The 26,808-nt window shown below is 37.0% G+C and overlaps 3 protein-coding genes across 5 annotated transcripts; 2 read left to right on the top strand and 1 right to left on the bottom strand.

Annotated features, from left to right (window-relative positions):
• The first annotated feature begins 3,106 nt into the window (after nucleotides 1-3,106).
• LOC121748985 (protein SEMI-ROLLED LEAF 2-like) lies at nucleotides 3,107-11,140 on the top strand. Of its 2 annotated transcripts, none has more exons than XM_042143598.1 (20): nucleotides 3,107-3,409; nucleotides 3,845-3,981; nucleotides 4,910-4,984; nucleotides 5,076-5,191; nucleotides 5,410-5,524; nucleotides 6,087-6,215; nucleotides 6,478-6,525; nucleotides 6,702-6,904; nucleotides 7,023-7,219; nucleotides 7,474-7,757; nucleotides 7,833-7,982; nucleotides 8,598-8,981; nucleotides 9,064-9,207; nucleotides 9,387-9,465; nucleotides 9,543-9,667; nucleotides 9,782-9,973; nucleotides 10,091-10,231; nucleotides 10,324-10,467; nucleotides 10,545-10,727; nucleotides 10,803-11,140. In XM_042143598.1, the coding sequence occupies exons 2-20, from the start codon at nucleotides 3,847-3,849 to the stop codon at nucleotides 10,905-10,907; spliced, it is 2,949 nt and encodes a 982-aa protein (XP_041999532.1). In that variant the 5' UTR covers nucleotides 3,107-3,409; nucleotides 3,845-3,846; the 3' UTR covers nucleotides 10,908-11,140. The 2 variants fall into 2 exon arrangements, with proteins under 2 accessions (XP_041999532.1, XP_041999523.1); XM_042143589.1 differs by having other exon boundaries at nucleotides 3,109-3,409; nucleotides 9,058-9,207.
• A 1,117-nt stretch (nucleotides 11,141-12,257) lies between these two features.
• On the top strand, nucleotides 12,258-14,285 carry LOC121799480 (pentatricopeptide repeat-containing protein At1g02370, mitochondrial-like). Its single transcript, XM_042198869.1, has 2 exons — nucleotides 12,258-12,591; nucleotides 12,965-14,285. Exons 1-2 carry the CDS (start codon nucleotides 12,337-12,339, stop codon nucleotides 14,117-14,119), a joined length of 1,410 nt encoding a protein of 469 aa, XP_042054803.1. The 5' UTR covers nucleotides 12,258-12,336; the 3' UTR covers nucleotides 14,120-14,285.
• Nucleotides 14,286-21,176: 6,891 nt separating this feature from the next.
• Nucleotides 21,177-24,876, bottom strand: LOC121748973 (protein GLUTELIN PRECURSOR ACCUMULATION 3-like). 2 transcript variants are annotated; one of them, XM_042143571.1, is made up of 9 exons: nucleotides 24,158-24,876; nucleotides 23,117-23,644; nucleotides 22,954-23,019; nucleotides 22,691-22,857; nucleotides 22,477-22,612; nucleotides 22,297-22,393; nucleotides 21,814-22,214; nucleotides 21,629-21,733; nucleotides 21,177-21,555 (listed from the first exon to the last, which is right to left on the bottom strand). In XM_042143571.1, the coding sequence occupies exons 1-9, from the start codon at nucleotides 24,317-24,319 to the stop codon at nucleotides 21,280-21,282; spliced, it is 1,938 nt and encodes a 645-aa protein (XP_041999505.1). In that variant the 5' UTR covers nucleotides 24,320-24,876; the 3' UTR covers nucleotides 21,177-21,279. The 2 variants fall into 2 exon arrangements, with proteins under 2 accessions (XP_041999505.1, XP_041999512.1); XM_042143578.1 differs by lacking the exon at nucleotides 24,158-24,876 and adding an exon at nucleotides 23,883-24,147.
• Nucleotides 24,877-26,808: the final 1,932 nt, after the last annotated feature.

Raw genomic sequence — 26,808 nt, 5'->3', positions numbered from 1 at the left:
TGCACCCAGATCAATGCATCTTCATTATTCTGTCTGTTCATGCCTTCATGGTCTAATTGCAGGAATTTGCCTTATATTTTCTCAAGTAAGTTTCAAAACTCATTTTTGCGTTTCTCTATAAAAAATATATAAATATGGAGTTACTGAAAAATTTGGTGAGACGTATACTAAAAAATGATAGTATAAAATTTGAGTTTAATGTAAATGGTTAGAGTAAATTTTTTTTTGTGACATATATTTACAAATGAGTTTGAGTTTGAGTTTGAGTTTGGATAAATGGTTGGAGATGCCCTTAGCAATTTTCATACTTTTATTAATTAAAATTAACAAAGATGGTTTAATTGCAAAAACCGAATGGTGTTATAATTTAGAATGAAGTATGTGTTGGAATCATGCGTGGTTAATAAGTTTGATAAGGGCGTATGAGTACGAAATGTTTAAGTATGTAAATTAAATGCGATCACGTTTTGAGTAGAAGATTATGGTAAATTATCAGCTCCCCCGTCCCAGTTCAAGTGGTTGACTTTTTTCCTGCATGTGTTTGGGGTCTCTTATGCATTATTCCATCTTTTACTTTACTTTCCCTCCGCTCCTCTTTTACATTATTCTCTATTTTATTTTACTTTCTCTTCACTTTAACTATTTATAATCATTTTTTCAAAACAACGGCAAAAAAGAAATCAATCACATGAGCTGGAACGGAGGGAGTATTAAATTACGAAGTTTCAAGTTTTCTCAGTTGTCTCATCCATGCACAAATCGACATCTTTTTTTGTGATGTTATAAACGGCAACATTTCAACGAAATAAGAAGAGAAATGAGAAATAAGGAATATAAAGAAAAAAGAGTACTTACTTTAATGAAATACTACGCATTTTGAATATCGTTAAAAGACAATATTTTGTCATGAATGAGAAAATTGAGAAAAATTGAAACTTTAAGATTTAATATTCCAATTTCAAATTTCATGGGACAGACCATAATTTGACAAAGCTTCGTGATTTAGATAACTATTAACCATCCACTCTCGTAAATATTTATGGGTCTCACACGACTTTTTACCTTTTTTCATTTAATCCCTTATTTAGGAGGCAACCCATACTACATTCTTCCCTTAACCATTCTTTACCTTCACTATTCATCGGTTCCACTATTTTTTTATTTTTTCAATCTGAAAATACAATTAATTAAACAACATTCATTAACAAAACTTCATTATAAAAAATAACTTTACAAATTCTTAAAAATAAAAAAATACATACTCTCTCCGTCCCATGTTAATTGAGACGTTTCTTTTCGGCACGTAATTTAAGAAAGTTTTGTTTAGTAAGTTAAATAAAGTAAAACAAAATAGATGAGAGAATAAAGAGAAGAAATAGTAAAGTAAAAAAAATAATAAAGTAAGTGTGATTAGATGTTTTTGTTTTTAGCCAAAAAGAGAAATGACTCAAGTAACTTGGGACAATCCAAAATGAAATACGAATTAAGTAACTTGGGACAGATGGAGTATTTAAAATCCTAAAATTTTAAAATTATATTAAAAAATACATAATTTAAAATCATAGTTAAAATATATAAAAAAAACATAAAAATTATTTTCCAGCGACGGCAACATGTTCAGGTTTAGACCCAAACAAGACCCGAGGAGCTCAATTGCCTGGTTATGTGTCACTTGTTGTGACTGCTTCATACGGGAAGAGTCAACCATTGTGGCAGCGAACAACATTCCAACTAAAACAACTATGAGAGTTTGGGGAGCTGCTTGGCTGGTCAGCCCATCTCCAACTTCTAGCCATACTTGAATTGAGAATGTAAATTGAAAATATTTTGAGAAAAAAAAGTGAAGTAGTTTTTTTGGTGTTAAAAAAAATATGTGATGAATGAGATATTATAGATGAGTTTGAGATAAATTCAAGGATACAAAAATAAAAAAAATTAAAAAGGAAAAAATGGTAATATTTGGGAAAGTGTTTTTTTTAATTATTAATTTTAACTTTTTCTCAATTTAAAAAAATCAAATTTTAAAATAGGCAATAACCGCGAGTGGGCGTTACTGCAAGACGAGGGAGCCCCACGTGACGTAATGTGTGTTCCACCAATAAGGGCTCCTCCCTCCACACTGGGAGGCCATTCGGGATGGGTCACCTGCAACGACGATCCTTAACCATCCGGTCCCGACTAGACGAGCCTGGGCAGATTAAGGGCTACCGTTGTAGATGCTCTAAACAATTATGAAAATGTATTAATAGATAGTGTATAATCTATATCCTATAGACTATAGTAAGTGAAGAAAAAAATAATTTTTGAGCATCCACAATAGCACGGACTAGCCGGCGGACTAGCAAAAAACATATCCTGCCACGTCACTAGGACTAGCCACTGCATTGCCACATCACTAGGACATCCCAGTGCACAATAGTGGACAAGCACTAGGACTAGCATTAGGACATCCTAACAAACAAAATAAAAATTCACAAATACGCAATTAAAATTTCGATACGAATACGGAGAAAATGCAACCATTTTATATAAATAAAAAAATACATAGTTCACGAAAAAAATGAAGTATAACGAGCCGTATATATAGAGTCTTGAAAAAAATAAAAAAATAAAAAAAAATCAACAAAACCGATAGTCTGTCCCTTCGTCCGTTGGGAGCCCATAATAGTGGACTAGCGTGTTATCCGACGGACAAGAGGCTGTCCGTCGGGCTCGTCCTCCACCCGCTAGTCCGCTATGATAGTGGACTAGCTCGCGGACTAGCTACACAAACTTAAATTATAATTATGCATTCACTACTTGTCGTTGTAGTTTGTACCACTTGATCATTCACCGTGATGTGTGGGCTACATCATATTAAAAAAATCATATGGTGGTAACTTTATTTGAAATTTTCTTTACAATAACCATATGAAATAAAATACTTACTCTACTACAGTATATGTACCAAGAAAAAAGATCGTATTTTGACCGTTAATCTTTTCGCTGTAAACGTAGGTTACCTTAAATAGTACTCCCTCCTATTGAAACTGCTACACTAATTAATTTCCCAATTTCCAAACCACAATTCAAATTTATGTTACTAAAATAGTCAGAAAAGAGAGGAAAAGGGGCAAAAATGAGAGACAAAGGACAAAGCAAAAGCTATACTCTTTGGACTCGGTTACTGCAATTACTCTGACAAACACGTGATCCGTCTGCTCTCTCTCCATTCCCTCTTTCCTCGTTCAATTTTTAACTTCAATATCCCGGCAGCCTCTTCTTTTCCACACTTGCAAATTCTTCTGCTTACAAGATTGAACTTTGAAACGCTGGTGGTGGGACTTCTCCTAAACTCTGTCAATTTCTCAAGCGGGCTTCACAGAGCAGTCGCTAGTTTGGCTCCTCAGATCTGCTTGTGCTGAAGAAGGTTTGCAAATTTGCTCACTTCTCAAGCTCAATTGACTATTTTTTTCTGGCTAATACCCTCTTTCTAGGATTTGCAAAATGTTGCTTGTTTATTGTTTTTCTGCTTCATACTAGTTATGGGTTCTTCTATTTATCATTTACTATGATATGCGACTGTTGAGGGATATTTAAAGTTTGTTGTCGTTTTCTTTCATATCCTCTTTGGTTTTTAGTTAATAAACATTGCCCTGTCTTGTTTTCTCGATGTATGATCTTGCTGCTAGTGCTAGCCATTGTAATTTTGCTCATGTCCTGCACTTTTATTTCTAACGTGAAAAGATTGCAAATTTGGGCGGTCATTGTCTCGATTGAGGGTTCATGGAGTTACTATAATATTCTGGTGTGAAGGGTATAAGGGTTAGTGCAAATTATTGAAGCTGTTTTTTCTTGTTTTAAGAAATGGGTGTAATTTCCCGAAAGATCTTCCCGGCATGCGAGAGCATGTGTGTTTGTTGCCCTGCTTTGAGATCTCGGTCACGCCAACCTGTCAAACGTTACAAGAAATTGCTGTCGGAGATATTTCCCAAGTCTCCTGTGAGTTTCTCCCTCAGTAAAGTTTGTATTTTTGTCATTGGCTTTTGTTCATGTTATATGTTTGTCTTTTGATCGGGTGCTGATACTTCTATTCACTTTTATTTTTGTATTTTGTTTTTATTCAATGACAACAGTTGCTGATGTAATACTCAAACCATTCAAAATTCCAATGATATAATCATCTAACAAGTTACAACACACTAAAAAATATTTAGCTTTTATGCTATGTACCGTTTATTTCATTGACAGTAGGTTTTGGCTGGTTTCTCATGTCTCGAGTTTATGGGGAGTTGTGTGGGGAGTTGCATTTATCACCATAATTTACATTAAATATGGTTTTTGTCCCCTCTATATTCGATCAGTTGTCAGTTAAATATCTGCCCTTATGCTCGTTCCTTATGTTTTTGTGCTTCTTGACAAACTTCCTAAAGTTGACTGTCTAGGGATCGAGCAACTTAGCTGATATTATAGAGGTGGGGATCTAGTATTTGTGATAACCTAGGTATGCATCAGTTGCTTAAAAGAATTGAATACATGAATTAAAGTTTTCATGGTCCACTTTCATGAATTGTAGAGATAACATCATAACAAAATGGAGCCTTTGCTCCTTTGAATATCTTTGCTGAAGATGCATGAATTCTAGACGTTTCCTTCTTTTTGTCTGGGAAATATGGAAAAAATACAGTATAAAAATGGCCCCTTCTTGAAAAGTTGGTCTTGCAGAACTCTTGTCAAACTGGTAAGACAATACATCTGTTGCAGTGGAAGTCAATGCCGCTAATGGACATAAAAGTAAAACTTGCTCAATGTTGGAATCTAGATATGGGATTTTCAGCCAATAAAACTAGCTCGATGTTAGAATCTCTTACCCATGCCGTCAATACAATTTCAACTGAAACAGCTGTGGCCCTTTTTTCCTACCATGCAGGATGGTCATTCAAATGATAGAAAGATTGCGAAGCTGTGTGAATATGCTTCTAAAAATCCTTTACGGATACCGAAGGTGAGGTCATTTGCATGTATGTTTGCAGAAGATAAAAACTAGTGTTACATTATTTGGATCAACTAATCTGCAATAATTTATATGGTATTAGATTGCTAAATATCTGGAGGAAAGATGTTACAAAGAACTGCGTAGCGGTAATGTCAAACTTGTCAGTATTGTGGCGGATATATACAACAAACTGCTTTGCATCTGCAAGGAGCAAATGTAAGATTTTAGTTGACATGAATGTTCGTCTGGATCACTTGCTAATGCTAACTTGATGAGGCAACTATTATTCTGATGGGGTATTGCCACGTTTTTCTGGAAAGTTTTTAACTGCATATGAATTCATCTATGCCATGTGTGGTGTGCTTTCCTCATTCACACTTATTTTATAGTACTGTTCAAGATGGATTAAATTATTTGACATTTTCATCCTGCAGGGTCTATTTTGCTGTTAATTTGTTGAATGTAGTTTTTGAACTGCTGGATGACTCTAAGCAAGACACCGTGTTGGTGATTGGATGTGATACACTGACTACTTTTATTTATGGCCAGGTGATTTATTGATCTTGATTGGACATTTATCACGTGTTTGCAGTTGGAGAGCTATCTAATTATTTTCTTGTAATTTTCTGCTTCATGTTGAGTCATTATGCTTGCAATGCACAATCATGAGATAAAAAATTTTACATTGATATCGCAGATGATAAAATCTGTGTTAGCATGTTAAATTGTTGGATTGTTGCATTAATAGAGAATTCCCTACATAGTGGAGGTATTTTTCATGATAACTGGTGTTGTTGGAGCTTCTCAAGTTCTTAAGTGTTACAGAGATGTTTACTACCTTCTTGCTTTTTTGTTTTATATGTAAAGGTAGCAATTCGAAGAAAGTAAAAAGAGAAAGCCTCGTTCGTATTTGAATACATTGGTTAATATTATAGTGACTTGTATGCAAGGCTGCTGCATTGTATATATACACCATTCTGGTGTTCTGTTGACATGAAAATGTTCATATTGGGAAATTCTTCTTGTTGAGTTCATGTGCTTATCATGTTGTGTTACTGTAAGCCTGAGATAGACCGTACTGCCATCTTATTGTTGTTAATTTTTTCTGTAGGTCGATGGAACTTATACACACAATATTGAGAACTTCGTTGACAAAGTTTGCATACTGGCACATAAGACAGGCGGTGAGCATGAAAAGAGTGGTTTAAGAGCATCAAGCTTGCGGTGTCTTTCTGCAATGGTAATTTGGACTGGGGAACTAGAAACTTTTGCTTTTTTGTATACATTTACTTATCAATAATTAGGTTTTGCATCTTCATGCATCTATACCTAACAGTCAATTCAAAATTATATTTTTCTTTTTGAGTGTGCTTTTGATAATTCAAAGCATACAGTTCTAATCAGATTGGTGTCAAGGATTTTTTGGCAGTTATTTCAAATTTTCATACTCTATTCTAACCTTTGCTCATGGCAAATTAAAAGTTTGGTTCCACCATTCGCAGGTGTGGTTCATGGCGGAGTTCTCACACGTATTTGCTGATTTTGAAAAGGTATGTTGTTTTGACATAGTTCTTTTATTATCCTTGTAGTTTCAGATAAAAATTGAAACAGAATTTTATTCTGTTTATGGATTACATATGCAATCCTGCTACTTAATAACACCGAAAACAACAGTGAAGGCTACCATTACTTATTTTCAAAATAACTGTTTTGTTATTTGTTATAGATTGTGCATGCTACTCTTGATAACTATGAGATGAATTCACAAAACGAAGAAGCTGAAGAAAGAAATGAGGCACATCACAATTGGGTGGATGAAGTAGCGAGAAGTGAGGGAAGAGGTACAACTGTTGGAGGTGGTGAGTTTAGCCCTAGCCACATGATCATAAGAATCAGGCCAGAAAAGAAAGATCCTGCTGTTCTAACAAGGTTGGATCATGTTATTATTAATGAATGTATGAATTTTGTTTTAATGAGATAAAGATTTGGTAGAATGGGTTGGTTGCTTTGTCTTTGTGTTTAATTTCTTAATTTTAATTGACATCAGAGAGGAGGTTCAGACACCACAAGTATGGGCTCAAATATGCGTTCAAAGGATGGTTGACCTGGCAAAGGAGAGTACTACGATGCGAAGAGTATTAGAACCAATGTTTATTTATTTTGACATGAGAAGACACTGGGTTCCTCAGCATGGCCTGGCTCCTACTGTTCTTTCTGATATGTCATCCTTCGTGGAAAATCCAGGTGATATATCATAGCTTTGTATCTACATATCTTTACTTTAGCTATAGCTGTTTACTAACTTAATCATAGAATTAATATCATGTTAATATTTCAAATAAATTGGAAATATCTTTATTGGGTTATTACATGTATGTCTTGTAAAATCAAAGCATGTCCTGGCTAGCTAATTTTATGTGAGTGGATAACTTGCAAACTTCAGAATGAGGAATTGTGATCCTTGAAAGGGTTAAACTGACACATCTATTTGATTACAGGACATCAGCAATTAATTTTAGCTGGTGTTGTTCGGCATTTGGACCACAAGAATGTTGTGCATGACCCCGAGATGAAATGTCACATCATCCAGACGGCTAGCTGTTTGGCCCGCCAAGTAAGGGCAGAAGGCGTGATATCTGATATGGGGTTTGTTAGTGACCTCTTCAGACACTTACGCAAAAGCTTTCAAGCAACGGCTGAACCAGTTGGAGAGCAAGAACTGAATGTGAATACTGCATTGCAGACTTCTATTGAAACTTGTCTGTTGGAGACTGTGAGAGGGGTATTGTCTATCAACATTGAAATATTTACTTTTTCACTTCTGTCTACCTTGTTTAATTGGTTTGTATTTGTTCAGATTGTTGATGTCCGGCCACTGTTTGATATGATGGCAATTACACTGGAGAAGCTTTCTCCGGTAAAAGCTGTTGCTAGGGCAGCCCTTGCCTCCCTCACTATTCTTGCTCATGTCATTTCACTGGCACCTATATCATTCCGCTCTCAGCAGGTCAGAAGCTGAGTAACTTTTACATTATCTGCCACTAGCTGTTAGTTTTTCTGTGTGCGCACGCTCCATTAGTATAGTCCCATGTGATGCAATTGGACTGAATTACGGGCTGTAGGGTCATAGGGTGGTCCTACCCTGCTCAATCGTGGGTCAAATGAGATGATCCATGTGCCTCATTGTAGAAATTTGATAAATTATTATTACTCCCTCCGTCCCACAAAAATAGGGACACTCTCCTTTTCCATCCGTCCCATAAAAATAGCTCATTTTCATTTAGGAAAGTTCTCCCCAACTCATTACTCATGCACATCAATTTATTTACAACTTATAGGGCCTACCATTAAACACTAATACTAATGTTGGGTCCGACTATCCACTAACATTATTTAACTACCTTTTCCTCTTCTCTCTTACTTTACCAATTATGCATTAATTCCTGTGCCCTCCCAAATGTCCCTGTTTGTATGGGACAGAGGGAGTATTATTATTAAATAAAAATATATGATAATAATACTGATTTTGTTGATTGCACAATGTGGAGATTGAAGTATACTGTTGCTGTTTTGGTAATATTTTCCATCTGAAGTGAGTTCTGATATTCATTTTCATCCCTAGGTTTTTCCTGAGGCTCTTTTTGTTCAACTCTTGAAAGTGATGTTACATCCCGATGTTGAAATACGCATTGGAGGGCATCAGATATTCTGTATTCTTCTAATTCCAAGTTTTGCTCATGCAAGAAGCGACTTTACTAACCACCCAAGAAGGTGGCATTCCAAAAGCATGTCTACATTTTCCTCGATTGCATTTCTGCTCGAAAAGCTTCGGTTGGAAATAAATGGAACCAAAATCAAGCATGGAGGTGAAAAAGATGACTATCAGCAGCTCAATAAAGTTGAAGAAGAATGGAAGCATGGGAGATCACACAAGAACTCTCCTAATATTCATTTAATTAGCTCCCTTATGGACAAGGCCGGTGGACCTACTAGCTTGACTGAGACTGTAAGAATATTTATTTTGTCAACACGGATCTGTTTTCGTTATCTCTATTGTTACAACTATCTTTCTGTCCATGTAGGAACAGTATTTTCTGCAATGCAACGAGGACCAAGTAGTGCAGTTGCTGTCTGCTTTATGGATACAAGTCAATCTCCCTGACAATCTGCCAGCTAACCTTGAAGCTATTGCACATTCATTCTGTTTAGCACTTATCTCATCACGACTTAAGGTCAAAACTCAAATACATTAGTTCCGTTTGCTTCTATTAAAATTATAGTGCAGATGTTCAAATTGATCCATGCCCTTGTTTATATTGTTGATATGCTACTTGTATTTTCACATGTTTAGTTATGCTTGGTGCTTGATATTTTGTCTGTAACATGATGGTTTCTCATTGCTTTGTTGCAGAACTCCAACGATAACCTTGTTCTCAGATTCTTTCAGCTTCCCATGTCAATTAGAAAGATCTCCTTAGATGCCAATAATGGTTGGAACAACACCAAAGAACTTCTCTCTATTAAAGCAGTAAACTTTTATGTTTGATGTTTTATCGTTTCAATGCAGTGTCCTTGTCACCCGCATACCAAAGATCCCTTTTTGTATCATCAACTGCCATGGTGATTTTTGCTGCGAAGCTATACCATGTAGCTGATGCCAACAATTTGCTTAACTTGCTATTTGAATCTGATGTAAGTATGAAATCCTTGTGCATTCATGTATTGTTAATGTACATAGTTTATTCTGGTTATGATATAGTTCCAACGTACCTAGCACTAAGCTTCGTTATAATGCTTACAATTTAGGTCGATCCATATCTTGGCATCAGTGATGACTTTCAAGTCTATTTAAAGCCTCAGCATGAAGTGAAAGATTATGGCTCTGCTTTCGATAATGAAGGAGCCTTATCAACTCTGACGGAGCTGCGGGATAAGGCTTATGAAGTTGACAAAAAATTGTTTTCCATACTAGTTGAGAGTTTATCTACCATTACCAAGGTATCTTCTTCTACATTGTGCGTCTTCCTTCAAACCCTAACCGATCTTGCCAGACAAAAAAGGGCTTTGCGATAATTCCAAGGGCTTAAGCTTATGCTCGTGTTTTGTTTCTTCAAGTTTGAGCCTGAAGAAGTCGCAGAGCAGCTCTCAGAAGGATTTGTGCCCGATGAAGCTTTCATGTTTGGTTCACAATTAACGCTTGACATGGATCATATCCAAAGGGCTGCTCACTCCAAGGGATCACAATCGTTTGATGGGGTACGTAGTGTTTGATTCCACTGCCTAGAACCAAGCTTGCTTTACTTCACATTTTTATAGAAATTTAAGAATTGCATTGCTCTTATATACAGGACTTCTCTGCCAATTCTATTCTCGAAGATGATGCTATGAGCATATCATCAGTTGCTGACATATCTCGCTTCATCCCCAATGTCCCTCCATCCGCCTCTCCGTCAATGTCCCATATTGTCAGCATTGGTCAGCTGCTAGAATCGGTAATAGTATGATCGATGTCCACGAATGTAAATTGATAAGCAGTTCCCAAATTCTTATATCTGAATGTGAATTTCAGGCTCTCGAGGTAGCTGGCCAGGTAGCAGGAACATCAGTCTCCACATCGCCCCTTCCGTATAGTGCCATGACAAATCAGTGCGAAACATTTGGTACAGAGACGAGGAAGAAGCTGTCTAATTGGTTAACCTATGACAACCAGTGCCCGAAAGCCTCCTGTAGTACACAGACTGCATTTGAGAAGGTGAGCTAATGATGATGACTCCCCCGTGTAGAACTAGGACATTGCGGTCGTGCTAAGATTTGTTTATGTACACAGATAATGAGCGAAGAGAGCGTTCCAGCTGCAAACAACGCATGGTTAGCTCTGAGGCTTCCGCCTTCCAGTCCCTTCGACAACTTCCTCAGAGCAGCTCGCGGTTAGAGAGCAGAGGTCTGAATGCTCCGATATTATCTTGTAAATTGTTAGAGCTGTGAGGCCGAGACGCAGAAACTTCTCTTTGGTATCCATTAGCTGTTGCTTTCTTAAACCACTCTATGTTCTTGTATTCAGTATCAGTAGTAGCTTTTTCATAACAAACATACAAGCAGAGAGCATCAGCATTCTATTATCTGGATTATGGAATATCAGTATCTCATTTTATTTTTGTTGCAAAACTTGTGTTTTTTAACATTTGGTAACTGCTTTGTTATAGTAAAGGTAATGTGCATGGTCATTGAGATCTATGATGTATTAAATTAACTTAAATATAACTAAAATGACATTACGTAGGCAGCGAAACAATATTATTGCTAAGTTAAATAATTTCATTTGCTGTACTCCCTTCCATCTCGTTTCTCATTTCTCGCATTTTATTTTCTACTCTTCACCCCCTTCTTTCTTAATATAAACTCTTACTATAATCTCATTCATTTCAATGTATAAAATGTAACGACATTTTGAGTCGTTTGCATGATGTTTGATAGCGCCATGTAAATAAGTCATCCAACATATTAGCGTATAAACTTGAATGGTTGCAAAATGAAAACAAATCAATGGTTTTGTAAACCAATCAATTTTTCAATAATTTACACATATTTTAAAAGTGGTAAGCAAAACCGAAACATGACAAAAAAGTTAGGAATTTACAAACAAATTACCCTTATAAAATTAAGATGTCCCATTTCCGTACTATTTTTAAAAAAAATTTTACCAACAAATACTCCGTACGACATTCCTTTTAGGCACGGAGATTAAAAACTTGTGTTAAATGAGTGTAATGACGATAAAATAAAATAGAAGAGAAAGTAAAGTATGAGATAAAATAAAGTAGGAGCAATTAGATGTTTTATTTTTTTTAGCAAAATAAAGAAATAACTAAAATTAGTTGGGATATTTTGAAAAGGAATACGTCTCAACTTAGTCGGAACGAATGAAGTACTAGTACAATTCTATATATACTTTTAATTTTACCACTCCATTTTCTTTCAATATTTCCATTTTTCTTACTCCTTAAATTTGTCCCAGTTAATATCCAATTATATATTTTTTTATTTTAATCCATTTAACAATTTTAACTAAAATCTCATGGCAATCTAAAAATGTAATCAGCTTAAATGTTAACTAATTTTAGGTATTTTCAAGAAATAATTATAATTTTCATAAGAACAATTTGTTTTGAACACCTAGTCAATAGTATTAGTGAAATATTTAAGAATAATATTATTGGGCAAATAAAACTAAAACTGTGATTTTTTCAGTCTAATATTTGTACTCCTTCGGTTTTAGAAAACGGAGTGTTGAATTAATTTCCTTAACACAAAACCCTTGCCCTTAAACCCTACATTCCGTCTCCGTCGTCTTCTCATCGGAGATGGCGATTATGAGAATCATTACACGTTTAATCCTCCGGAAACCGTCGCCATCTCCTCTTCCACGGTCGCTGTCGACGGCCGCGCAGCAACCAAGACCTCGAAACACTATTTTCTATAAAGTGGTCGGCGCCAAATCCAGTGTGGCGGACGCTATGAACGAATGGGTTGGTAGCGGAAAAATAGTGAGGAGAGCCGATATTATCAACATCAGCAGCTACTTTCGCTCTCGGAAGAACTACCGAGCTGCACTACAGGTTCTTCTCTCACTCTGTTAATCAATTTTTGCTCGAGAAGCCTCTACTTTGTCAATTAACCCTACTTGTATTTTTTGTGCAAACTTATTAGATAGGAGAAGAATCATTCATGTAGATTTTAAACAATATTGATAATGGGGGTAAATTTTTGGTAAGAGTATTGAATTATTAGGAAATTATTCGCGTTTGACAAGGTTAGGGTTACGAAAGTAGCAAAAATCATCTCATAACATATTTTTCGTTTTCGTTTTCCTTTTACTTGAACTTGTATGCGTATGGATCTTGTTTGCATCCTCGTGTTTCATTTTGCCTCTAACATGTAAGTATGCATTTGCTCTGTTTTGCAAATGTTGATCCAATTTGCGCGCATCAGTTGTACGAGTGGATGGAAACCAGCAATATTGCGCCGACCGCAGCTGATCAAGCTATACACATTGACCTCCTTGGAAAGACTGAGGGTGTAGCTTCGGCGGAAAAATACTTTGATAGTCTCTCAGAGAAAACTAATAAAACATATGGAGCACTTCTCAGCTGTTATTGCAGGGAGAGGGTTTTGGACAAGGCTTTGGAGACCTTTGAGAAGATCAAGGAATTGAATCACGTGAGCGTGCTAGATTTCAACAATGTGCTTTCACTTTACTATAACTTGGAGAAGCCTGAGAAGGTTGTCTCTCTAGTGGAAGAAATGGACGAGAAGAATACCGGTCCAGACATTTATACTTACAACATGTTGATCAATAGTCATGCTGCTCTGAAGAATTTAGATGCTATTGATGGAGTTTTGGATAAAATGGAAAGTTCTAATGTCAAACCCGATGTGTTTACATACGGAAATCTGGCTACCATATATTTCAATGCAGGGCTGCACTACAAGGCTAGTGCTTGCCTTGAACTGATGGAGAAGATGGAAGTTAAGAAAAATACTGGTAGGGAAGCTTGTCGTACCCGCTTGAGGTTGTACTCTTTGATGAATGATCTGCCTGGGGTTAATCGAGCATGGGAGGCTCTGAAGTTGGACGAACCAAAACCATCTAACACTAGTTATCTTTTCATGCTTTTGGCTCTTTCAAAATTGGGGAATCAGGAAAACCTTGAGAAGATCTTTAAAGAGTGGGAAGAAGGCTGCACCTTGTATGATTACCGGTTGCCAAATGTGGTGCTGGAATATTACATCTCTAGGAACATGGTTGAAGAAGCTACCTTGCTCTACAAAAGATTGGCAGAAGGGTTGACAGGCAGAGGGTCGGCTCCAAATTTGAAGACGATGGAGCTGTTTGCATCTCTTTGCTTAAAGAACTCTGAGATAGATTTGGCTCTTGAGTATTTGGATAATGGATTAGAAAGGGCGAAATCGCGGGACAGTAAGTGGTTTCCCAATAATGACACTGTTGAAAAATTTATCAGTTATTTTGAGGAGAAGAGTGATACAGAGAGAGGTGTGAAGTTCATCGAGAGCATGAAGAAGCACAACCGTCTGAGCTCTGAATCTTTGCTTTCGTACATCAAAGCTAGTGAAGCGGGAAGCTAAGCACGTTTCAAATTTCTTGCATTTTAGTGGATGTTGCAGTGGGTTATTTTGTTGTTTATTTCTTGCTTCATTTCTTTTGTGCTGCAGTTGAACTTATTTATTGAGATTATGTAACCCTGCTATATTAACAAATAGTGCCTTGGAAAAGGATGTCTTTTGCATAAAATAGTTGAAGCCCATTTATCTGTGACCGTGTAACTACAAATAAATGCGGGACAATTTGTCCCGTGAGTCTGCTAGAATGTTGGGTTTGAGGTTGGGGCCATAGTTACAGTTCTAACAGTAAGCGGTGAGAGTGAGGGAGACGATTCGATAAACAGATAGACTAGAGCTAATAAGATTTGGTTTTTAAATACACGCTTACAATTAAAATTCTAATCATATTAAACAATAAATTAAAGGGAAAAGAATCATACTATTATTTATATATAAAATTATTACTCCATTAAACTTCATAAATTATAGAAAAAATAGTTTTTTTTAAACAATTTAAATTTAGCAGAGGTGAATTATGTTTATATTTTTTGATGTAGTATAAGAATAGGAAATTATAAAAGAATTTTTTTTAAATATGTTAAATAATTAAAAACTCATAAAGGGTATATTTAAATATGAAATATCAATGAGAAAGATTAAAAAATGTCATGATTAAAATACGGAAGATTTTATTTTGTTGTGAGTACGTTTTAGAGTTTATCGTAGGTGATCCCTTTCGATTAAAATATCCTCTAGTAGCATAATGGTAAAATGGCATAAAAGACTTTAAATAAAAAAAAAACACATTACAGATATAAGTAGGTCCATGTTATAATATATATGAGTATTTTTTTAACTTAGGTACATGTGGTGTTCGAAAGTAGGTCCATGTTATAATATATAGTAGTATTTTTTTAACTTAGGTACATGTGGTGTTCGAAATGTTAAGACCCTTGATTTGCACTATATTATATAAAATCTAAAGTATTTTTAATGAGTTGCGGAGGCTTGTTGGTCCTAGAAAAATATATAAAAATGAAAAATTGACTTTAAACATGATAAGTTGATTACCCCAGTAGTTCAAGGATTACTAGTGATACATTTTTTCCCGGAACAGTGTAATATCAAACAGCATACTTCATCCGTCTCAATTAAAATGACACTTTTATTTTAGTTTGTCTTAACTAAAATGACACAATCTTGTTTTTAAAAACTCTCTCTTTAATTAATATACTCAATCATTTTTTATATCTATAATTAAATATTTAACTCTTTTTCTTTTTTCATTTAATACTTACTCCAACTCTTTTTAGTCTCTCCCGTTAATCACATTATATCGACAAAATAAAATGTCAATCTTAGCCTGAGATGGATCATAGATCTATTATGCTCATAGTTATATTAATTATTATAGAAAATATCCATGAATGAGAATAAACTAACAAAGTTGAAAAATAAATATCGCCATGAAATAATTAACATTTACGTCGGGGGCATTACCTATAAAGAAGAATTTGAGTAAGAAGAAGAGAAAAAAAAAAGACGTGGAACGTCACGTTCTGGGATTTAAAAAAAAACTTTGTTAAGAAATTATGATTTCACCTGTGGTTAAAGATTTTTTTTTTGCACTCCAATTGTCAGTCTTTATGTCTAAGAAAGCATTATTTCACCTTTCAAAATAATGATCTGGATCAGCCACTTTGACTCGGCTATAGTGAATGGTTAAATTAGAAAATTATGATATCTCCCAATGTACTGCTTTAAACAATGTTACATATACACATAGCAAACATGTACTAATTCAAAAAAGAGCATGATATCTCTCTTTAGCTAATTGTTTATTATGAGTAAACTAAATGCGAGGCATTCACAAATTGTGATTGGGTAAATTCATGTCTTTTTGCAAACTAAATAATTAACCATGGTTATAGTTTAACATTAATTATTACTCCCTCCGTTCCCAAAGAATATGCACTTTGGGTTCGGCACAAGCTTTAATGTAAAATTGGTAAAGTAAGAGAAGTAGAGAGAAAAAGTAATTAAAATATTATTAGTGGAGAATGAGTCCCACCTCATAGAGAGAATATTTTTCATAATTAGAAAGTGCATATTCTTGTGGGACGAACTAAAAAGGAAAGAGTCTATATTCTTGTGGGACGGAGGGAGTATTTTGTTAACTATATATGCTCACAAATTAATACTCCCTATGTCCTACAAGAATATGCAATCTTTATTTTTAGTCCGTCCCACAAGAATATGCACTTTCTAATTTTGTAAATTCTTTTCTCTTCAATGAGGTGAGAGTTGAGACTCGTTCTCCACTAGTAATACTTTAAATACTTTTTCTCTCTATTTCTCATACTCCTACTTTGCTAATTTTGCATTAAAATCCGTATAGAACAAAATGCATACTCCCTCCGTCCCAAGTTACTTGAGTCATATTTTATTTTGGATTGTCCAAAGTTACTTGAGTCGTTTTTTTTTTGCTAAAAACAAATATCTAATCACGCCTACTTTATTATTTCTTTTAGTTTATTCTCTCTTCTTTCTCTTAGTACTACTTTATTCTTTCATCTGTTTTATTTAACACACAAAATACAACTTTCTTAAATCTTGTGCTGAAAAGAAACGTCTCAAGTAACGTAGGACGGAGGGAGTATTCTTTAGTGACGGAAGGAATACTAATGTTACTAGGAGTAGTATAAATTAAAATAAGATGAAATGGAAAGCAAGTATATGTAAAAGAAAATGAAGAGGAATCTTTGCATGGTGGGGTACAATAATTTGAGAGAGAGAGGAAAGAGGGATTGGATGAAAGGAGGGTGGCAACGTTGGAGTCGGAGAGGTGTCAAATCTGAGTAGACAGAAGCGACTGATCGGATGGGTGCAGCCACCCGCGGCCTGCGCGGGAGGAAATCTCTTTTCTCTTTCCATTTCTATTGGGAACATCACTCTACATTTCTTTTCTTTTCCTTTTTTTTTGTTTTCAGTCTCACAATTCTGACTCACAGAGAAGACGTAACTAGATGTTGTTCCACGCTTTGACCCTTGTACAGTTCATATTCTTTTCATGTTGCCCTTCAATATTCAATATTCAATATTCAAAAAATTACTAGGAGTAATAAGTTTTAACACTTGCCACTACAATTCATAGGATTAATAATATCTCCTTATTAATTGCACAAAGATAGATAGGGATAAAGATTTACACATGATCACTTCACTAACACCACATCAATAATGACTTTGCCTAACAACACTCATACACACACGCACTTAAGTACATTTAATTAGAACATGTTCTTCTAAGTCCTATTTACCCCAATTCCTTGGAGGTCCACAAAATTACTTTGCCATCCACCTTTCAACCTAATTACTTATAAAATTGGTTGTTATAATGGCAGATTGATGGGGAATATGAGACGTACGTGTTTTCTCTCTTCTACTAATATTTTCACATTTCAAATCACTAGATAGATAAATGAAGAATTATTATTAATTATTTTTAAATACTCCCTCCGTGGCTCCGTCCCATTAAATATGCAATATTTGCTTTTCGGCACAGGATTTTATGCAGTGTTGTTTTGTGAGTTAATGAAGAGAGAGTAAAGTAATAGAGAAGAATAAAATAGAGAGAGTATTGTTTCCATTTTTAGAAACGTTTCATTTTTAATGGGACAAACCGAAAAGGAAAACGTTTCATTTCTAATGAGACAGATGTAGATAGAAAAAAGACAAAAAAGTGTTAACTCACCGTCAATGTCAATGATGTAGCCACTTTGGGCAAGGGTAACCCATTTAGGTTTTAAGAGCATCCTTAATCCCACAGGCCGGACTGCACCTGGGTCTCGGCCCGCGGCCCCGTGCGATGGAGGTGACGAATTTGCGGCCCAGGCCGGTCCCGGGGACTCAGTCGCTGCCCAGGGACGCGGCCAGGGTCCGGCCTGGCGGGCGATGGAGCTTCCGGTTGGAGGGGGGTCGGGCCGCTCCTGTGCCCCAAGTTCTGAATTTTTATGCATTTGGAAGAGGAAGAAGAGGGAGGGGGAGAGGAAGAAGAAGGAGGAAGAGGAAGAGGAGGAAGAGGAAGAGGGAGAGGGGCGAGATTTTTTTGCACTTTTTTAAATTAAAAAAAAAATTTGCACTTTTTTTTAATATTCTAATTTTTTTATATTTTTTAGTTTATAATTTATTATTTTTGTATTAAAAATGAATTTCTCGTATTATAATTGCTCAACGGTTTCAATTTTTACAAGTAATATAGGCTGGAGTTGTGAATAATGCAATTTAATAGTTGTGGCCCGGGATGAGACCTGCTGGGTTAGAGCAGTTGTGGCATAGGACTCAAATTTAGGGAAATGATGACGTGGAGGGGACTTGGGGCCTGAATCCGGGCCAGGGTTAAGGATGCTCTAAAATCATAAAATAATGATCAATCTAAGAATCAAAATAATTCTTTTAGACCATAAATATATAAATATATTAGTATACAATATTATTGATTTCTATTCAAGTTTTTTGTTGATTTTCTCACAACTACTAATTTTTTATAAAAAAATTAATTTTATTATCACAAATTTGTGAAATGAATTTTATACACGTCAATATTTATTTATACATGTAAGAAAATATTTTAATTTAAAATCATAAAATAATGATTTTTATGATCTTTGAATCAAAGTTAATTCTTTAGTCCCAGATGTGTAAATATCAAATCCTATCGTAAAATTTAATAGTAGTATTTAAGTTCTGTCATTTACACAAAAAATACATATTCTTTAATTATTTCGACGTTAGATCTTATCATCATATGCTATGCTACATCTTGCAGCTACTTCCGATGATATTGGTACTAAAAAAACTCCACTAAGTTCAAACAGAATTTAGACATGATATTGGTACTGAAAAGACTCCAGTTGTTCTAACAAAATTTAGGCCTCAGTGTCAAATTTCTTCCCCAACACATTTAACAACCCATGAGATGTCTGATCCCAATTCAAGACTGATTTATAATTTATGGACCAATTTTATAATACTCCACCAAATCTAAGGCCATCCACAACGCTGTCTCTATACCGTCTCTTAAACCGTCTCTTAACTACTATTTGAGCACTATTTGAGGGCCCCACTGTCCTTTTTGCCTCCATCTCTTAACTAAGAGACGGAACCTGCAACGCTCCGTCTCTTAACCGTCTCTATACCGTCTCTTAATTACTATTCATTCAATTTAATTTATAATTTTTTTTAAAACCCAATTCAATTTAAACAAACACACTTTATTAAAATTAAAACAAAATAAAAAAACACACAAAATAAAAAAACACACAAAAAAAACACACAAAATAAAAAAAAACACACAAAATAAAAAAACACACAAAATAAAAAAAATTAATCGGAAGGGCTAATCATCCTCCGGAGGCGGTTGAGGTTGAGGGGGAGTCGGAAGGCCAAGTTGTGCTGCCATATGCACAATTCCGTTCCACCAGGCCGCGTATTGGGAGTGCGAGAAGCGGGAAGTGTCCGCCATTGTGGCGGTCATGTACGCCACCATAAGTGTGTCCGAGCCTCCTCGCGAGCCCGATCCTGAGGCCGGCTGGCTTGATTCGCCTCGGCCCTTCCTTGCTCTAGCCGCTTTCGCCGCCTTCGTCCCTTGCGGCCGACGGCGCCTACTCGCGGATCCTCCTGCATCGCCGACCGTACCCGCAAACTCCTGGGATTCAGCATCATGTTGGCTGATGCCTTCAGCAGTGTCACCACCAGACGCACCAGCACTAGACGAGTATTGGCCACTCGCCGTATGCTTCGTGTGCTTCGAGTTTGAGCCCGAGCTGGAGCGAAAACCACCGGCCCATCGTTCCTCGTCCTTGACGGCGCGCCAAACATCAACAAATCTGAATTGATGTCCCTCGTCCTGGTAGTAGGCGCGCAAAGCGGACGTCAAAATGTCGGTGGCCGTGGCGCCGCTTTGGTAGCGCGCCTCTTCCGCCGAGTAGATGCCGCAGAATTTTTTGACCTGTCGGTCGACTCGGTCAAAGTGACAACGGATCATTTTAACTGTGCGCTTGCGGGAGCGGTTCGGCTTTATTTGGTGGTAGACCTCGACAACCTTTTCCCAGAAACACTTCCGGGTTTGTTGATTCCCGACGATGGGATCGTACGAGACCGTGATCCAGGCGTTGTACACCGCCATCGTTTCGAGGTTGTTGTACGGATGTCGGCCAAGATCCTCTTCCTCTTCTTCCTCCTCGTCCTCGCCCGTCTGGGGTTGTACACTGCCTCGGCCACCTCCACCGCCTCGCCCACCTCCACCGCCTCGGCCTACTCCCGGCGTGGGATCAACTGGAAAATCCTCCCGGATCTGGGATAATCCCTGCGAAAACCGCGGGACGTTGGGACGAACATATGCATCAAGGTCAAAATTGGGTGGTTGGTACCCCCCCGGCGTCGCCGAACCCTGGGTCCCCGGCGTTGACGAACCTCCACCGCCCAATGTGTTGATCATGTTCTCCCAATCGCCGAATGAGTTGAGATCCCACCCGCCGGAGCCGGAGCCGCCATAGTTGCCCTCGCCGTCGCCGGACATCTTGAGTTGGGTTATGAAAATTTCAGCGAAAATTTGAGAGAAAATTTAGATGATAGGAAGAATAGATGTGTAGTTGTGTGTAAATGAGGATGGGTTTAGGAGTATTTATAGAGTAAAAAATTTAATAAAAAACAAAAAAATATAAAAAAAAAACAAAAAAACGGTAATAATACCGTTACAAATTTTTTTTTTTTATTTAAATTCGAATTTTTTTTTTTAAAAAAATATTTATTGCGTCAGCACGTGACGACGCCCACTCGCGGGCCGGCGAGTGGGCGTCACGCACGACACCGGGCTGCGCCACGTCGCCTAGGCGCGTGGCGAGACAGCTCGTCTCGTGGCTCGCCGAGTCGAGACGCGCGACGAGACGGGACGAGATGGAGGCTGCAACGCGTCTCGCCGGGGTCTCGTCTCGCTGAGACGAGACGCGAGACGCCGGCGAGACCCGTTGTGGATGGTCTAAAGCTCACATTTGGAGCATGTCAGGCCAACTCAAAATGGTAACATCCAAACACCCTCAGCTTTATATGTAATCCTTGAAACAGAAAACACTACACCAAGAAAATTTACAAAATATCCAACCTTACAAAAACTAAGGGAGTTTCTAAATCCTACTGCGGTCACTCCCGGGACTCGCCAGAGTTAAGACTACACCTTGTAGCTCAGTTTTAGCCCTTGACTCCTTCGCAATAGGAAGAGAGGCTCGTCTCTCTGGGGACGACCTTCTGAGTTGCGCTTGTTCTGAGACGTGTCCAACCACCTTCACCGGATGCCTTGGAGACGCCACTATGGGAACAGCATGGTTCTGTACATTGCTAGCGCGAGGGGAAGCATGAGGATGGTGGCTGAGAGTGGCGCCACGCGTACCAAGATCAGGTCCCTTGATCAAAAGCAAACACATCAACACCAATGTTAAGATTCAAGAAAGTAGCAAGTGTGAGAAATGAGCTTACTGCAGCAAATAACACCCCTCGAAACACTTTCCCATTCACAGTTGCCGTCATGAGGTAGCCTGAGTCGAACGTCCCATCAACCTGACCACGTACCTCTGCCCCCATCTGGCACAAGAAAATGGAGTAACTAATTGAACAAGTAGTCTATTTTTATGCAAAAAATATACACGTGTGATGGACTATACCAGATTTCTTGTTTTTCCTAGAGATAATGATTCTGCAGCATTGCACTGCACTCGACAAGCATCACTGCAGATCACGTTCTTATGTTCAGGTTTAACTTTATTTGGATGCTCCAATGATGGATATCTCTCCGGGAAAGTTGTAGGAACCGCGTGCCAGGAGCTGGCCTGATTTGAAGGTGGCTGGAAACAGTTTGGAGTGGACGCATTCTGCCTGAACATCATGTGAACTCTGGGAGAAGAGTAAGAGTTGCCCATGTTTTTCTGCATGGTAGCCTGCTCGTGATCAGATTGGGACGACGGGGATGATTGCTGTGACAGTGAAATAGAATGTTCTTGGAGCTCCAGTGTATCTTCAGGTTGCTTTGAATTGCTAGTTCTTCGCCTCTTGGGATGCAACCTCCCTTCAAGAATAGAAATACAAGATTACAATTGCCGGTCTTTATTGATTTGAGACCGAGGGAAAAGGTGTATTGTGAAACCTACCAGAACCAAAACGAAAAGCCTGCTTTGGAACGAGCTCAAGCTCCTCGACCTGCTGGGATGTTGAATCTTCATTGTCGACTACAAATATCGTCTTCTTCTGTGAAAACAATCAGAACATCTTAGCATACAGATATGATCTTCAATACTTGTATGATAAGCATATACAGCAAACTTGAGTACCAAATTATTCTCAGCTTTGTTGGTGAGTGAAATTTTCTTGATTTCTTCTTTATACGTGTTTCCAAAAGCCCTGCACGTTTGCGAGTCAATCTGCAGAACGAGTAATTCATTTAAAGGGCGTTCGTCCTCTCCACACCTGCAATGTATGAGATATCACTAAAACTTGTATGCCAAGAGAGACGAGCCTAGAGTTGCATTAGCATGAAGGTCTCACCCTCCAAATATGGCAATGCCCAAATTTGTGACAGTGGCTGTATGAGAGAATCTCCCTTGAGATTTCGGTGAATTGATATCGAGTTGAACCCACGAAGACGTTATCACATCAAGAACCCATATATCGTTGTAGCATGGCTTATCACCAACTCCCCCGAGCACATACACCTATACTTATATATTCATATTGCTCCTGATCTAAACAGAGGACTTAAACTTCAATCTAATTCAAGAAAAAGAAGCACATTGCAAAGAATCACTTGCCTTGGTGCCTATGCTTACAGCAGCATGCCCTGCACGAGCACCAGGTGAAGCTCCGTGAGTGTCCAACTGTAACGAAAATCAAACAACAAAACAATGTTTTACCATTCCATGTAGTACTTGATATTCAAGATAATGAGGAGAAGTGAAGATCATATAAATATACCTTAGACCAAACCACTTTATTCATGTCCAACACATTAACATCTCCTTGAGATCTATAACCAGAGTCACCACCAAACATGAAAAGGCGGTGGCCAACAGCCACCGCGGTGTGGCTGTCACGAGGGGCGGGTACACTTCCCTTCACCTCGGGAGAAGACCACTCCATAGTGTTGAGGTCCAAGACATGCAAGTCATTCAAATAATTAGCCTCCCCTTCTCCGCTTCCCCCAAAGATGACCATCTTCTCATCACCAACAACGTTGGCCGTGTGGCTCTCCCGAGCACAAGGCGGATCTCCGTGACACTCGGGGCGGGCCCACTCCCTCGAGAGCAGATCCAATATGTGGAAGTCATTCACCTTCCTGCATCCATTAGAGCCTCCAAACACTAGCATCTTGTGGCCCACAAGCACGGCGCTGTGGCTGTCCCTCGGCCCCGGCCCCTGGCCCGTTGTCTTAAGAATGTTCCAGCTCATCGTTGCAAGATTGCACACCAGCACGTCGCTGAAATGCACGCCCCCGCGACATCCCTGAATAAGACCACTAATACTTATGCACACCATTGCATTACTCATTTATATTTGCATCATATTTTCACAAAAATGAAAGCATTAACATCTAAAAATAGGAAAAAGATTAGATCTTTGGAAAAATCTAAGAAAAATAAAAGTAATGTTTAAGACCTTTATGAATTATGATCATAAATCATTCCCTTCACCACCCATCTTGATATCTATACTAGAGTAGTTGAAAATTTATTTTACGTACCAATTTCACATATAGATAAATCATCCCTCTCTCTCTCTCTCTCCAAGCTTCTATATGTATACATGTATAAGTGTTTTCAAAGATGAGATAAAATTATGGCAACATGAGAAAAAATGAGCAAGAATAAGAGAAACAATACAGTTATTCAAGAAAGTGAAGCTGCTATTTTGTCAAAACAATATATACATAAAACAAACTCAAGAAAAGAAGATGCAGAAGAATAAAATGGAAGAGCATGCAAAAACAGGAAAATAGAAAGAGAAAAAAGGAGTTACTCCAAAAATGTAAATCAAGCCATTGAAGTAGCAAGCTGAATGTCCCCATCTTTCAGAAGGGTTGGCACCCATCATCTTTGGATAAACCAACATTGCATTATTTCTTGCAACTTCACCTCCTCCACCCAAACACTCCATCAAGTTTATTTTGCTTTCTTTCATGTGTTTGTGCAGTGTGTATATAGCTTGACAATGATGGGGAGGAGGGAGAGGGAGAGAGAGAGAGAGAGAGAAAAAAAGAGGGTCAAATTGAGAAGCCAGGAGACATATCAACTATCAGTGTCAATGGACATGAAAAGATGGGCGGTTTCAACTTCAAATCACTGTGCCACCACCAACGCATCCATCTATCTATATTTATTTTAATTTAATAGGAGTAACTAAAATCTAAAATTCTACTCTTCCCAATTATTTGTACATAATCCTTCTCAGAATAAAGAAAGAAAATGATTCCCTCTTACACATGCACGTGGAGTACTAAAAATTCATTCTCTCAACTCAACCTCAAACTAAAAGTGTGTAGGAGTAGTTTCCAATATATGTTTAATGGTTGTTAATTTGTTTGTTGGGTTTTCCTGGGGGTACCCAACTGAAAATGATGGCAGCTTGTTTGATCTCTATCTATTCTGTGTGTGAGAAAGAGATTGATCAGTGTGTGTAGTGTGTATTGGGATTGATGGGAGTAAAATTTTGGTTGCAGAGGAGGCGGTGTAGATGGATGTGTATCAACTATTGCTATTCATTAATCAATGTGTATGTGTATTTAATACTACACCCTCCTTCCCCCTCCGTCCGTGAGTAAGAGTTTCGTTTATCCATTTTAGTCCGTCTGCAAGTAGGAGTCCCGATTCACTTTTATCATATATGTGAATAGGGTCTCATCTTCCCTTAACTCATTATGCTGAGGGTGCTTTTCTCTAGTAAGCGTGGGGGTTGTGTTTCTTTTTTTTTTTTAATTTCTATTTCTATTTCCAGTTTTGGGAATTGGAGTGCGTGCTCTTTTCCTACGCTTCTCAAATTTTGGTCCTTTTATTTAATTTCGATTGGAGAGTCTGTATGTGGACTGCCCCGAACCGGCCCGTTGGCCACAAATTCCAAATAGAATAAATAATTTTTTTCATACCTTAAATTAAAAATTTTTAAGTTACGAGTTCTAATAAATACTGGTAAGTAAGAAAAATATAAAAAGTTAATCAAAATATTATTAGTAGGGAATCTATACGTGTGGAACGGATCGAACCGGCCCATTATATGGCTAGAAATCCAAATAAAAATCCATATAGAATAAATAACACTCTCCATTTCACAAGAGTTAGAATTACTATTTATGATTATATAGTATTATAAATGAATTATTGTTTTTGTGACAAAAGTTAATACATTTAATTTCTGTTACTTTATTTTTATTTTTTATTCAACTACGAAAAGAGCAGGGGAATATTTGATAACATATAATAATAATAATAAAACATTAATAAATTTATTTAATGATCTTATGTTTTTATAGTATGCCCCTTTACTCCTTATTTTAGAGATTTTCTATTTATTTTATTCATTCTTTTGTATTTTGTTTACAAAAAACACATGCAAATTACATTTTCAAATTATAAGTTATTTCTGATATTAAAATAAAGTTTTTGTTTTTAAATTTTTTGTGTGAAAGAATGTATTCACCATAATTTTTGGGTCAGGTATTAAATTATCATAGTGACAAGGCTAGTTATTGTAGTATTTCCTTCGTCCCACTTTAGGAGTTCCGGTTTACCATTTTTGGGTGTCTCACTTTAGTAGTCCCTGTTGAAATATTCCATAAATGGTTTTAGGCCCCACATTCCACTGACATTTTTCCACTCACATTTGATTATGAAATTAATATAAAAAAGTAGAACCCACATTCCACTATATTTTTTCATCAACTTTCCTTTATATTTCTTAAAACCCGTGACGAACTCAACTGGGACTCCTAAAGTGGGACGAAGGGAGTAATAATTTTCAGTTAAAATAAAATCACAGCTGGCCACAATATGACAATACTCACTTAATTTAGCTAGCTGTTCAGTGGGAAATCTTGACCTGCTTTATCAAAAATTTTAGCCACTAATTTTCCTTATTTGGCCTCAAATGTAAATAGTTCTTAGGTGAGACAGTTTGTAGAATTAAGAACTAAATTGTTTGATATGTATGCCCTCCGTTCTGCCAAGTAGTAATTGATATTATATCTCTAGATTGTATTATTATTAGAAGTGATCAATTTTTAATTTTAATAAAAATTACTCCCTCCATCCCATTTTAGAAATTTCATTTGAATTAGGCACGTGTTTTAAGAAATATAAAAGAAAGTTGGTTAAAAAAGATAGTGGAATGTGTGTCCTACTTCCATCTACTATTGATTTTATAATAAAATGTGAGAGGAAAAAAATTAGTGGAATATGAATGGCCTACCATTTATGATATATTCCAACTGGGCTCTTAAAGTGGGACGAAAATAGTACTTGTATATCTTCTTTTATTTTATTCTCTTTTTTTTAATTCTCTCTCGGTCTAATAAATAAATATTACTCCATTTTTAAAATTTTTGTACCTTAAAGAAATTCGACCAGTTTAATGAAACGGAAGGATTATATACGTTGTTAATATTCGATTTAATGGTA

This window comes from Salvia splendens, chromosome 1 (assembly GCF_004379255.2).
Source record: "Salvia splendens isolate huo1 chromosome 1, SspV2, whole genome shotgun sequence".
Classification (NCBI taxonomy): Eukaryota; Viridiplantae; Streptophyta; class Magnoliopsida; order Lamiales; family Lamiaceae; genus Salvia; species Salvia splendens.
Note: the sequence above shows the minus strand (reverse complement) of the source record. Positions and strands in the feature narration are given on the sequence as shown.